The 13,745-nt window shown below is 34.8% G+C and overlaps 1 protein-coding gene across 2 annotated transcripts in view; it reads right to left on the bottom strand.

The window, feature by feature from the left end:
- Window positions 1-4,926: 4,926 nt before the first annotated feature.
- Window positions 4,927-13,745, bottom strand: part of LOC116768762 (pituitary homeobox homolog Ptx1) — a 30,801-nt gene continuing 21,982 nt past the window's right edge. For both annotated transcript variants that reach the window (XM_032659571.2, XM_061526924.1), the window contains exons 4-5: window positions 12,400-12,644; window positions 4,927-6,082 (exon numbers count right to left, since the gene is read on the bottom strand). In XM_032659571.2, the coding sequence (XP_032515462.1) occupies window positions 5,507-6,082; window positions 12,400-12,644 (821 nt within the window). In that variant the 3' untranslated portion in view covers window positions 4,927-5,506. The remainder of the gene's footprint in view (window positions 6,083-12,399; window positions 12,645-13,745) is intronic.

Raw genomic sequence — 13,745 nt, 5'->3', positions numbered from 1 at the left:
TTGACTTTTATGAAATTTTGCAATTTTTTCTCGATAGTTACTGAATATTTAATATGATTCTTAAAATATAATAATGTTGTATTACAAGGTGTTTGAAGTTCCTTATTAATATAGAATATAAATATACGAACTGTTATATATACATTGGTCTGTGGTCATTGTTATTTAGATTAATAACAACAGAGGGTGATGCGATTGGTTCTTAGGAACGGGAATATTGCCACGGAACTTAATATATATTTAACTTTGGTTAAGTTTTAAGAAATGAAGTTGCTTTGAAATTTTTTGGGGGACTTAGAGCGATAAATTATCTAATTGTTAGGGACTTATATACTGTTCGTATATAAAACATTACCTTCAATTAATTATTAGTATTATATATTATTTTTTTGCGGTTTTCTGGTACAAAGTGTTTTCCTCGATTCTGTCTTCCTGTTTGTATATTTCCTTGTTATATTTTCTATTACTTTTCCACTCTCCATTCATTACTAACAGATTTTTGTAGCGACGGATATGTTTTTTTTAATCTTTCATAGTTTCGTTGGCTTCATTTATTTTTGTCTGTATTCTTAAGGCTTTGAATTGGACGTGAAACTTTTAACGATATACAATTTGTAATTTTTCATGAATCTTTTCCTATGTTTTTTTCTGGTTAGAGTTCTTTATGTTGTAGTTTAGTATAGAAATCGCTATATTGAAAGTAAATATAGATTTATTTCTTTCGGTTATTTGGAGTACGTCCTATAAATTACTTCCCGAGCATATTATATATTTAATCATACGGGACTTTTCCCAAATTTCACATCTTTTACATGAATTTTTTAAATGAGTTGTTTAAATTTTAAAATTATTGTAGATTACATTCGTCTATAGACAACATTTAACTTGACTAATTTAATTTCTAAATTAATTTGCGATTTTTTTAAGCACTTCAATTGTAATTGGTATTTTATTAAAGTTTTAATTATATTTCATTTTCTTTAAAAAAAAATTGATTTTCCTAATCTTCCTTAAAATATATAATATTCATATATTACTATTATATTTATTATGGGGAATATAATTAAATCCAAACGAGTATTGAACATTTACCTCCTAATATGACCTTCCTAGTAACGATGTGTATTTTTATCCTATGTTTAAGTGGGTTAAGCCATTCTTTCATTTTAAGATGAAAGATTTTTAACAACCAATAATTGATTGTGTAGAACAATAATAATTCTTCCCTTTTTAGTGTTGTACCTAAATGTCATAACCATGAACGTGGTATTATATAAAATGTTCTTGTTAGACTCTAACGACAAAGTGTTTCTTTTTACTTTGTTACTCTTCTTTTTCTGCTTTAATTCTTCTTTTCACATTCTTTATAACATGTCTCTGTTCTCTTCCTCATGTATTTCAGTCAACGTGTTTGTATTTATAGATCGTAAACATCAAGTCAGTCTATTTATATTCAACAATTATTGCTTCATATTTATATCTCAAGTCCATACGTAATACACTCCTTAAATAACCGTCGAGTAATAGTTGGCTTTGTTAAAGTTGTCTTGTCTTAAAACTTTGTTATTTCTTATTAAACAAAAGTTTTGTATTTATTATTAACCTTTTCGTTTATTTTTCCCTTTTTATTTCTTTCTTGCAAATTAATTTAGTTCTCGTCTTTACTTAATTTAATTCAAACATATAATCAAGGTTTATTTTGATTCCGTAGAGCCTTTTAAAACCTAATTTTTCTTAAGACGTGACGGACAAACTCAAATACAAAAAACAAAAATCGGCTCGTGAGTAGCTTTGTGTGGTGGTTTAATAAAGTACCTTACCTTGTAGGTATTATGTAGGTATATTTACCTTGAATATTTTATTCATATTTTTATATATTCAACGTACAGTTTCAGTCCTGATTTTTAATGTTTAGCATCACTTCCAATAATGTCCTACGAAATGGCTGAAGCCACTATTTATAGTTTTCAAATAAAAGTTGATACTTAAATGTTGCCATTACAAAATAACGATGCTTCAGTATTACACTAAATTATAAGCAGTGACGAAAATAAATCTAAGGACTTATAATATACAATTAGTACGGCACGGGTCGCGTCACTAGTAACAAAAAAAATTACATCCTACACTTAAACCGGTCATCAAAAAATGTCTACTGATTCCACAAATCTCACCCTAATAAATTTTCGTAATAAAATATGTGTTTTGATGTCGCTTTATTACTTAAGAAATATTAATATTCTCATAAGTTTATTTAATCAATTATAATAAATGGATTTGTGTGTCTTTATTGAGAACTAATGATTTTTTTTACAACATTATTTAATCTGTTACTCCTAGCCTGACACAATATATGAAATATATTATTATTAATAATTAATATAAACATACGTATATAAAAATTATGTACGCCATATTATGACAACTTATTTCAATATAGTACAAACAAGTAGGTACAAACGACGGCCATATTTTGTGATAAAATACGAAAAATATCAATTACTTTTTATTTTAACATTGATAAAACTATCAGCGTAGACTTTATCATGAAGATAGTCCAACACGCCTCCTTAATATTATATAAAATGTAAAGAAATAAAATTTTATTGTAAAATTTCCAAAACACTATCTATCTGCTACTGGTGTTAGGTATCAGTTGGATACCGTAACTTTATTTATTTTCTGAGATCATTTTGTTTTTTTCATTGAATAAGTCTGCTATTGATCTGTAAGTCACTTTTAACTACTCAGTCTGGCCGTAAATTGTATTACAATTAAAAAATAAAACAAAATATAATTTTTGAATTTCGAATCTGTAATTTTTGTTCGACTTTCCATTGTATCTTTTTTGTTTTGTCTTTTCGAATGAATAGATTATAATATTAAAATTCGTAGGGTGGTAAAGTAATTGTCTTATAAACATTTACGTAAAGTAAAATATTTTAATTCCTCCATATGATGTTATTAGTGAAATGTTTGATTACTAAGCTATTAAGTTGTAAAAAAAACCTCCTCTGATTGAGACAGAAAATGATCTGGCCGGACACTTAGTATTATTACGAAAGAGGAAATCACAGCAGTAAGGTTAGGTATTCCAAAGAATTCTATGGGAAAGTAAACGATTTTATCTTGAAGATGAAGAACTGACCTTAAATCCTGTCGGTTTTTTTTTAAATATCACTCTGAACTGGCAACCTATAGAGAAGCATAGGTCATTTCTAAACCCATAATTTAAAAAACAATATTGTGGTAAAATAAACAACTACTTAATCTAAAAAAAATTAACCTTGACAAATATTTTAAGAAAACAAATGACCGTATTTATTCTGATAGTCCTCACGAGTTTCCGCAATGTAGCAATTATCCGACTTCAAAGGGATCTGACGAGTGTTACCCATGAAGCAGTGAATGAGCAATATTTTGTGAAAAAGGTATCGGAACATAAGCACAAGTTCATCGATATATCATTTTGAGAAGGTTAAGAACGAAAGTTTTGAACTTCATGAGAGCTGAAGACTGACCGTCATCTGATTCTAAACTTAATGCACTCGATTTAAGGTCAATTTTAGACAGCTGATTTAAACACCGTTATAATTGGAAGTTGCTAAAACGTAACATATTCTTGGCTAAAAATATTCCCAAAGAAAAGTGCGTGTCAAGGACCATAGTTACAAGTACTTACTGGAGACCACATCGAATTAATATTCTGAGATGTTTAAAGTGAACACACTGTAATAATTCTTTATAAATGTTAAGCACAATATAAAAATGGTCTTGTTTGAAACAATATTTATGGCCAGGCTTAGTCTGTGTAGTGTAAGTGTAATACAAGTAATTTGCCACTGGCTTGGTTTTATACTCCATTATAAATGTTTAATAGCCGATACTACTATCTTTTTAATAGTAATCTAACTAAGAGTTCTCATTCCCTAACTGAACACAGTCAGTTATTAGTTTTTGATTCTGATGATGGTACCACAGTTTTATGAACAGAGACTAGTTTTAAAACTTACTTTAATCTGTTATTCTCAATGTCCAACTTCTTCCGTCGATATTTACATACACCTACCTATTCTCTTTTTCTAATCAACCTGTATATAGATTTTTACTGCGTAAAAGAACTAGTATGATCGCAAACATTCCGTTATTAAATAAAATTTTTAAAGGATATAGTGTTTTAAATACAAATTAACTTGTCCACTAACACAAAAATCCTGTGGCGGGCGTTGGAATGAAACGAATGTGTGTTCGGTGATATTTTTTATTATGACTAGAGGTTTTAAATTACAAAACAACCAGTTATCCTTCGAATACATTTACAAAATAATATTTGAACAACAATTCCGCACTTATTACCTTTGATATGTATAAAATGAAAACCTCGTTACACTTCATATAACATGTATTTACATTATAAACAATACGTTGTTTGGGATTTTTTATAAGTAGGCACACGCGACTTGGTATAACTAATTTGTTAAAGGTTCTACATACGCTGGGCGTCCGCGTGCCACTTTAAGATCACTTTAATCTCGTTTTTATCTTAACATTATTATGGTTTTAATTATAACGGCCGAGTAACGCCCAGTTTTCGTAGATCTCCCTATGATAGTCGCTACACGTTACGATTATTTACAATATAACTGGATATTAAATTATTAAGTACTCGTATCAATAATGAGATCTCAGTTACAATAATCTCATTCTTATAAATTCTGTAACCAATACGATTCCACTGCGATTGCGTTGTGACAGTTTTACGTAAAATGTTTATTTTTCTTCATATTTGCTGTATAAGAAATTTATTTATGTCCTCTCCGAATGAAACGAAGGTAGTTTTAGAATATTGGTGAAAACATATGTTTGTATGTTATAGGAATCACAGTGGAAGGCTGGCTTAATGAAGATATTATAATTTGTTTCATCTTATTCAATTAATTTTTATACTAGAGTGTAAAATAAAGATTTAATACATAGTAATTACAGCTTTGGTGTTCGTTTACTTATTTCGTATAATATAATTGATGACTCTCCCCCCGCGGTGCTTCGCTTTGGTTCCGTCAATGAGTCGTTCAAGGACATGTATGTTACACCTATTATTATTTAGGTCTCGTAAAAAAACTTTATTTTTTATTAAATTAACTCTTCATACAGAATCTGCAGCATGTTTTAAAGTTTTCACCCAGCGATGACTTGTAAGACGGGCAAATCATGAAGTCGCCATAAAAATATCCAAGTAAATAACAATCGTTTTTTATAACCTACAATTAAATGCTTCAAAATATAATAAAGAAATAATAAATATTCTAATTATATATTTACAACGTGATCTAGTCTATATCGCTGTAATTCTAATACGTAAGCTTGTAAAAATTGCACACATCGCTTTGGTATAACGTAGCTAGATATTTACACATGTTATTGCCCGCGGTTTCGGATCACATGAACGTAATCGGTGTAGGGTGCACTATGAGCGCAGCGGCGGGGATTCCCCGCGGGCCAAGTCTCAGAGCCGCTCGCCGCCGCCGTACTGACAGGCCGAGAGAGGCGCCGAGCCGGCCCTGGACACGGGCGACACGCCGCCGTAGCCGCTACTGAAGCCCGAGGAGTGCTGCTTGGCCTTGAGCCGCAGCGAGGCGATGGACGACGACATCGCCGGGCAAGGCTCGGCGCGGTACATACTGTACGGGTTGGGGGGAGCCGTGTAGGGACAGGGGGCGACGGCGCCTCCCACGCCTGCGGAACTCCCGACGCCGGCCATCCCGCCGCCGCCCACCGCGCCCATCGAGGTCGCCGTGTTGAAACAGTTCACGGAACCCTGGTGATGGCTCGCGGGCACCACGGATCCGAGCGGATTCACCGGCCACGGGAAACTCTTCGTCCCCAAAGGGCTCGGGACCTTAGCGGCCCAGTTGTTGTAAGGATACGAGGAGTACAAGGCCTCGGTGTCGGGAAAGGGCTGCATCAGACCGTTGAACTGAGTGCTGAAACCGTTCTTGAAGTCGGCCGCGGCCGCTGCCGCTGCGTTCATCGCATTCCTCTCGCGCTTCCTCCACTTGGCTCTCCTGTTTTTGAACCATACCTGTAACAAGATTTTCCTTCATTTTTAATCTTTATAAAATGTATTTTTAGTTTAGGAAAGTTTTAACAAGATTCGGAATGCGGGCACGGGCTGCATTGCGTGGGGGGCCATTAACTTTACTCATTACAAAGTTGACAGAACGAAGCGGCGCGTCGGTGTACTCGTATTCGAGCCACGTAGTGTAAGAGGCGAGGAGGCGAGGGCGGCGCCGACCGCAGCCAACGACCCGTCTAATTGCGGTCGCGAAATGAAGATAAACGAGCATCGCGATTGGACGGGACGGCTCCCAGCCAGCGGCAGAAGAATTTACGAGCGACGGTGGAACAAACCATGAGGCCTTCATCAGACAGATGTCGTTATTTGACGGGTGCCGGAGGCCGGAGGTCCGAGGAATCGGCGCGTTTAGTCTTCGTGAGGACAGATAACGCGCTCGCTGATGTATGGCCACGTCCGTCAACGCGCGATCGATCGCCGACGTGAGGTGTTCACGATAAATTGCGCAATCCACGTAGCGACTGCCATAAATATTGTACCGCCGTCGGTATTTGTCTCACTCAGTGTGGCGTGTTCAACCAGCCGGAACGGTAAATAATACCCTCTTTCCTCGGTTAAGTGAACATAAACGCTCGTTTCCACCCCATATACGAGCGTTTGTTTTTCCTAACATAAATTCAGCGAATTCGCGTGGTTAAATTTTTTTGCGAGCAGGTTAACTTATATCTAGATTTCCGAGGCTGTTCATACCCTCCCGGATGTACTGTATGAATTAGCGTTTGGATATTTGGTTGAGCGGAGTGATATATTCATATCAGCCCATGACCGGGCGAGGCTTCATCGCGGAGGCGTCGGGTTGCTCAATAACGACAGTGGAGTGATATTTATTTGGGTGCACATATGTGGAAATAATTTCCATTATTTGAATAGCGGCCAACGCGGCGGGCGGCGGGGCGTAGGACGGAGGGTCGCGATATTGCGACGGAGGGCTAATCCTTTAAATATATTATTGTAGGATGTTGAGGCTGTCCTCCGTCAAGCGCGAGGGGGATATTTTTTTAATGTTTCCGTAATCGATACTGATGGCTTTTTTTTATTTGTCAGCTGTGACTAAACTTCCGAGGTGTTAAAGTAAAAAAAAAATTACAAAAAATTTAACATAATTAATCTTTAAGTTTAAGTCTTCATATGGCGATCTCACTTTAAAATATCAACAACATCTAACGACTGCCATTACGTTATTGTGTTACTACCAACCTCACGTGATAAGAGAATCGTGTTGTTGAAATTATATATGGAGTCATTTTATCGACTAACGAAAAACAAAAATTCTAATAAAACCGTAAGGATGCTGGGATTCACTCAACGTTTGGTCTAAGATTAATGACGTCCCTTTGTGTTGACCTTACTATATGTATTGGTATGTGCTGCCTTATATCCGTTTCCGTGTATTATACGCGCATAATTTTCCCATTAAAGTTTCATTTAAATATCTATGTCCCTTTAACAATATTCACAATGGCCATTTTATATTTCAGTAGCCAGATTTATTTTCGTTATCCATCAGTATAAACAGATATGAGAAAAACGAAGAAAACGTCTTTATAACACAATATAAAAATCTTAAACCAAGGTTAGACTCGTTCAGTTTTAATAATATAACGGTATCATTTATAGGCATCTTTATTGAATAAGTTACATTTAAATTAGATTATTCAGTTAAATACGGAAACAAATTAATTCTAATAAGAAGGCATTACTTAAATTGTCTGGTTAAATCGAACTAACTATTAAAACTAGGTTGTTGGAGAAAGATAATATTTAGATAGTGATTTATGGGTTTATAGTATGTATGATTATAATGAGTTCATAAAAAAATTAACAAGTAAAATCATTTGGAGAGCCATGTCTCCATAAATTTACTTCACATTAAATGTTCTTATAAGACATTCACTAAACTCATCACCCTGTCCGACTATAAATACCTTACACATTATATATTACATTTCAAATGACGATTATCCACACCTATCGCGAGCTGTATCAGTTCTGTTTCATTACCAGTTTATTAGATGTTTAATGAATAGTTTCGTATAAGAAAGATTTTAATGTGATTAACCCTGGAGGTCGGGAACACGAAATATAGTCAGAGCTTCATCCCATTAGTCACGTAGTCCGCATAATAAACGACTCTATGAAGGATGGGACCGCACTATGCGAATAATAAACCTATTTTACGGTCAGCGGGACACTGCCCCGCTAAATTGCCTTAAATTTAAATTAAACCAGAATCACTTTATTAGACTCATCAATCAAATGCCGGTCCATTGGTACTGCTGCTGTTCAAGGTATTATGATATATATGTACATAGCTATTGAGACTATAATTCTATAATTCTATTTACTTTCGCACTATACCGAAGTCAAATAAACATGGGCTCGAATAAATGGATATGAACTAGGATTTGACACGTGCCAGATTTAGGGATGTCGCTGCTTACGGTTCATACGAAAGTTTTATATTTTATTAAATATCTGAGGGAAACTAGTTGAAGTAATAAATAACTATCCAGGGCTTTTCTTTATATTATATATTGTTTAAAGTTGGAACTATAAAAATGTATGTGGTACTTAATATGGTTATAAGAGAGATAACTTGATATTATATTTTATTTTTACGTATAAAAATAAGTGTCGTTAAATAGGTTGCGTTTATGTATTATATTATAGGAGTTGATAACCCTATTTGACAACATTTATTGAATGCACCCCGCAGAGTGGAAAGTTACTTCCTTGATCGGCGGGAAACGAAAATATTATGTTACAACTCTTATTACTACGGAAAATAAGTTCCTTTACATTGAATACAATTTCATATAGAAAATATATGACGTTGGAACACTATTTATGTTACATTGCTGGTAAATCGAAGTTTCAAACCGGACACGACGTAAAGCGAGTTATTATTTAGAACAATAACATCAAAGTTGGAATCCATTCAGGAAAAGCTCTGGCTGGGGATTTGTTAGAAAAAAACATAGAACTCAATAAGCACATGTAATAGTGCGTATTGCAAACATAACAGAGTCGGACACGAATTTAGCGCCATTCATTGAAATAAATTCTTAGATAAATCCATAGAAAATCTGTCCGATCAAAACACTCAACGTCGGCCTATCAAAACACGAGAGAGATATTTGTTAGACATCTAGTATTCTAGGAGATTACCTCAAGGAAGATGCGATGTCTTTTAATAACAAACCTTATACAAACAATATAAAGCTCAATATGTTTCGACGGTAGTATTTTTGGCTAACCAGATAGAATAATTTAGCAGTGATCGCTTTCGCGTTGCTATTCTATTAACGAAAGTGATATTAACGTACCGCATATAGTCTATATCAATAAAACACACGAATTAATGTACAGGGCGTTACTACAGAGCGATATACGATATGAATATGAAAAAAAAAAGAATACATCAAAAGGCTGAAATCAAATAGAGTAAAAATAGAAAGCTTCGCAAATCCCGTTTACATTCAGCGGGCGTAGCGGAAAAACGTGTGGAGGCTGAACGTTGAAATGTTAGTTAAAATAACGGTGTGAACGTTAAACTGTTTGCAGGCTGCGATAGACGACACGCGTTAAAAACGTAGCGGGCGAGCGGCGGAATATAGATACGGAACAAATAATGTTACCGGACTACGCTCATACATTGAGATACACTTACCATTATATTATCAGGAAATACCAGTCATATAGCGTCTGAACGTCGCGAGGACACGTTTACATTCCGCTGAAGCGTTTGTTTTGTTTCGTCTTGATGTCATCAATTGAAAATTTTGGATGAAATGTAAAATAATGGAAGAGACAAGACGAGACGAAACTTCTAAGCATTCATGGATTCACCCTGCGGGCGCCGAGTACATTACAACGCAAATTACATCAAAGATGTATATGTACGCAGTTTTATTTAAATGTGATGATATTTTTGTTAAAAATAAAAAAAAAATCTTTTTTCGTCAACCAAATTCAAGATTTTTTTAAACAGAGCTGGGAGTATATAAAGTAATCATTGCAATATTTTACTATACCGTAACGCTAACATTACCTTTCCAGAGTATCGTCTTTAAAAAGCTATAATATAAAGGACGTGTGGGAGCGATCTCAACAGAAACATCTCAACAACATCTGGAGCTTCGGATACAAAAATTACATGTATTTGTATCATAATCGATGGGTTAATCTATCGGATATGCGTTACGTAGAATGAAATATGTCAGGAGTTGTTTTACGGACGATTGGCTTGACGGTTACACCCATTTGGGTTCACAGAAATTGGAGGGCGGGTCTTGGAGACAGGGACTCTCTTACAAGAACATTGTTATTTATTTTATGCAGAACAACATAATTTTTGAATAATATCGATAGATTTTAGTTAAACACCATATAATTTATACCATTAAAACTAAAATATATATTCTTATAACACTTTAACAATACTAATGATTCGGAATTAATATACGTACGTGAAGCGGATATCACGGGAAGCGAAACAAGATCAACAAACGCTTGCAAATAATAAAACGTGTCAAAAATATGCTTAAAACGCTAAAGATGTTAGCGTTCAGTACAGTAACTGGTCGCGAGTGTGGTAAAGAAAACATTGTATTGAGATATAGTATTCAAGGAGCAAATGATCAGCCAATGACCCTAATGAGTGGCTAACAAAAATAATGTCGGACGATTTATCGAGCCGCACGCGCACAGATTTATTGAGAGATGCTGGGACGAGATGAAACTAATCCCTGTCCCGGGGATGGCACTACATGTGTTGTGTATTAAAATAATATATTATATTGAGGAATATTTTTTAGTTTCTCTGTTATTAATGGAAATTTAATGTTATCTTTCATTTTTATCTTTAATTTTATTATCAGTTGCAGTATTAATGTTATTAATATTTCGTCAAATATTTAATGTAATTAATTTAAATTTCCGGTTAATTATAAATAGGCAGTTGTTTGCTTGCCTTTACAATAAACATATCTGTATTATGTATATCACCTTGCATATATCATATTTTAGATATTTTTTTATTAATTTATAAATATATTTTTCATATATAAAAATGACATAACAATTATATGAAGATTATATTGTATATTCGTTTAATTATTATGAGACAGCCCTATTAACGAGCCGGAGTCGTGTTTTAAAGAGAACACGCTGCCTTTCAGTAGAGTCGGCTACGACTTCAAATTAATATACCTACACTTGAAATACACCGGGTTCATCTCGAAATATCAATTTACACATATCTGTGATGTATTACGATTAATTGACTGTGAATTAACAATGCTGTTTAGTGAAGCTTATACTCTTTAAAGATAACAAAACTGTATATAGGATTGAAATACCCACATACATGTAATACATCGGGGATCATCATTTAATATATTTAAATATATTTATTGTTATGACGTCACAGTTCCTTATAAATATTGCAGGAAGACATGTTCTTTATGACAATTTCATCCGCGTCGAACGCTACCTACACGACACGTCCGAGAGATTAACAAACGACGCTAACACAGAATGGCGAAGAAACCGAAAAATATTCTACGAATTCGGAACATTGTAAATAGAGGGCGTGTTGAACCGCAGAATCTCTAACAGGGCCTTCCAAAACTATTGACAGTGTGTGGATGCGATCACAGTTAAGCCGTGGATTATGAAAAGACCGAAATAGACGGTTCAAATCCTCGGGGATTAAGGGATTCGGTGTTCCGTTCGAAGCGGCTACAAAAATATATCGAACGCACTCCGGATGCAACGATTAGTATAAACATCGCACTCCTTAGTAACGTGTGCGACGCCATGAGACTACCAGCAGCCAGCAGCACCGACCACCAGTGACCCAGTGCTCGATGGGAAACAAGCACCCTTCGACACTAATTGAATGGCTTTAAATCTGATCTAACATATGTAGGTCACTATTGACCTATTAACATGTTTATAAAAACTGATCTTATGATGAGTTTGAATGAATTTAACCTTGAAAGTAAAACTTTAATTCATGATTTTTATGATAACAAATGTATACGTAGATTATCGGGCGTTTATAAATATCATGAGTGCGATATCAATAGTTTGCATAAAAAATATTAAAGTTTTTTTTTGCCGAACGTAAAGTAAAATGTTGAAACTTTATAACTTTTATGAAACACATGAACCGCCTGTGAAGACTTCAATATAACTGTATCTACTAAAGCTCCGTGCGTCGAATTGAAATATTTGAATATCAATGTGTCATAACTCACCCTGACCCTCGCCTCAGTGAGGTTGGTCCACATGGCTATCTCTTCTCTGGTGGACATATCCGGGTAGCGGTTTCTGGCGAAGGTCGCCTCCAACTCTTGCAACTGTTGGCTGGTGAAGTGAGTCCGCTGTCTTCTTTGCCGCTTGTTCTTTTTATCCCCCTTATCATCCAACGAGGATTCATCAGGCCCGACCCCCGGCGTCGTCGATTCCGTCTTTATTGTCGGCTCGGATGACATTTGACGATCTGCGTACAACGTTACATATGTTACGGCATACAGACTCACAAACAGTAATTTCAAACATATTCTTATGAACAAGCCGCTCGCATAAATCAGTTGCAGTTTACAAAAATAGCGTAACCGCAACACTAAATAAAAATATTCATATAAATCCAGTCACAAATCTATGACAGTGTACTCAAGGAGGGACATAAAACGTTCGAGTGATGTCCGCTGAATAAAAATAATAAAGAAATAAAAAATATTGAATCACGACGACGCCAGCGGCCGTTAATACGGAGGATTAGGAGCATGCGCACCCGACGCTTACAACACACATGTAGATCACTTGTACTCAATGATACACGTCACTACTCACAGACGAATGTATATATAAGGTGTGATCAAAATAAACGCTCCGACCATCACACTCTTTGACAATACTAACATTACTATTTTAACTAGTAACGCTTCGCATATACCTCGCCTTTATTCACATTAATTTCACACATACATATTTCCGTTTGCATGCATTCCAAATCCTGAGCAAACATATCAAGCGGCAGACGAATTTATCTGTTGTCCATGTTAGAATTAATTTACCAAATGCTAGTGGACATGCTTTAAGGGTAATTATTTCCGACCAAATGTCGGGTAAACATTGGAACTGTGTCGAGGGTAAATGATACCGGTTATTACATCAATACGTTACTGATAACACTGATCGCAATCAACTTATATTGGTTTGATCGAAATCCCTATGTCAATGAACCTGCTGCATAATTGCGACGTCCTATAAACTGAGTTAGCTTTTAGAAACGTTAATGAGCTGGTTTAACCCTTGCAGTTACAAATAGTACTTGTATTCTTTATTCTAGTTTTTGATATAAACTGTTTTTAACTAAAACATTGCCTTGAACATGATGTACGGATCTGAGATCGTTAATTTTTTTGTATACATATGCTTTATGGATTGAACACATATTACAAAGAAAAAAATTAAACAACAGTTCTTGAAACAACTCTAACTCATCTGACCATTAAATTGTTAGAAGTTTCTTAACAAACTCTGTCATTTTATAATGACAATATTTTTTTCACCAGTTCCTATTATTGTTATATTTTCA

The sequence above is a fragment of the Danaus plexippus genome, chromosome 4 (assembly GCF_018135715.1).
Source record: "Danaus plexippus chromosome 4, MEX_DaPlex, whole genome shotgun sequence".
In the NCBI taxonomy this organism is placed as follows: domain Eukaryota; kingdom Metazoa; phylum Arthropoda; class Insecta; order Lepidoptera; family Nymphalidae; genus Danaus; species Danaus plexippus.
The sequence above is the reverse complement of the archived record's forward strand: the minus strand, read 5'-3'. Positions and strand labels throughout refer to the sequence as shown.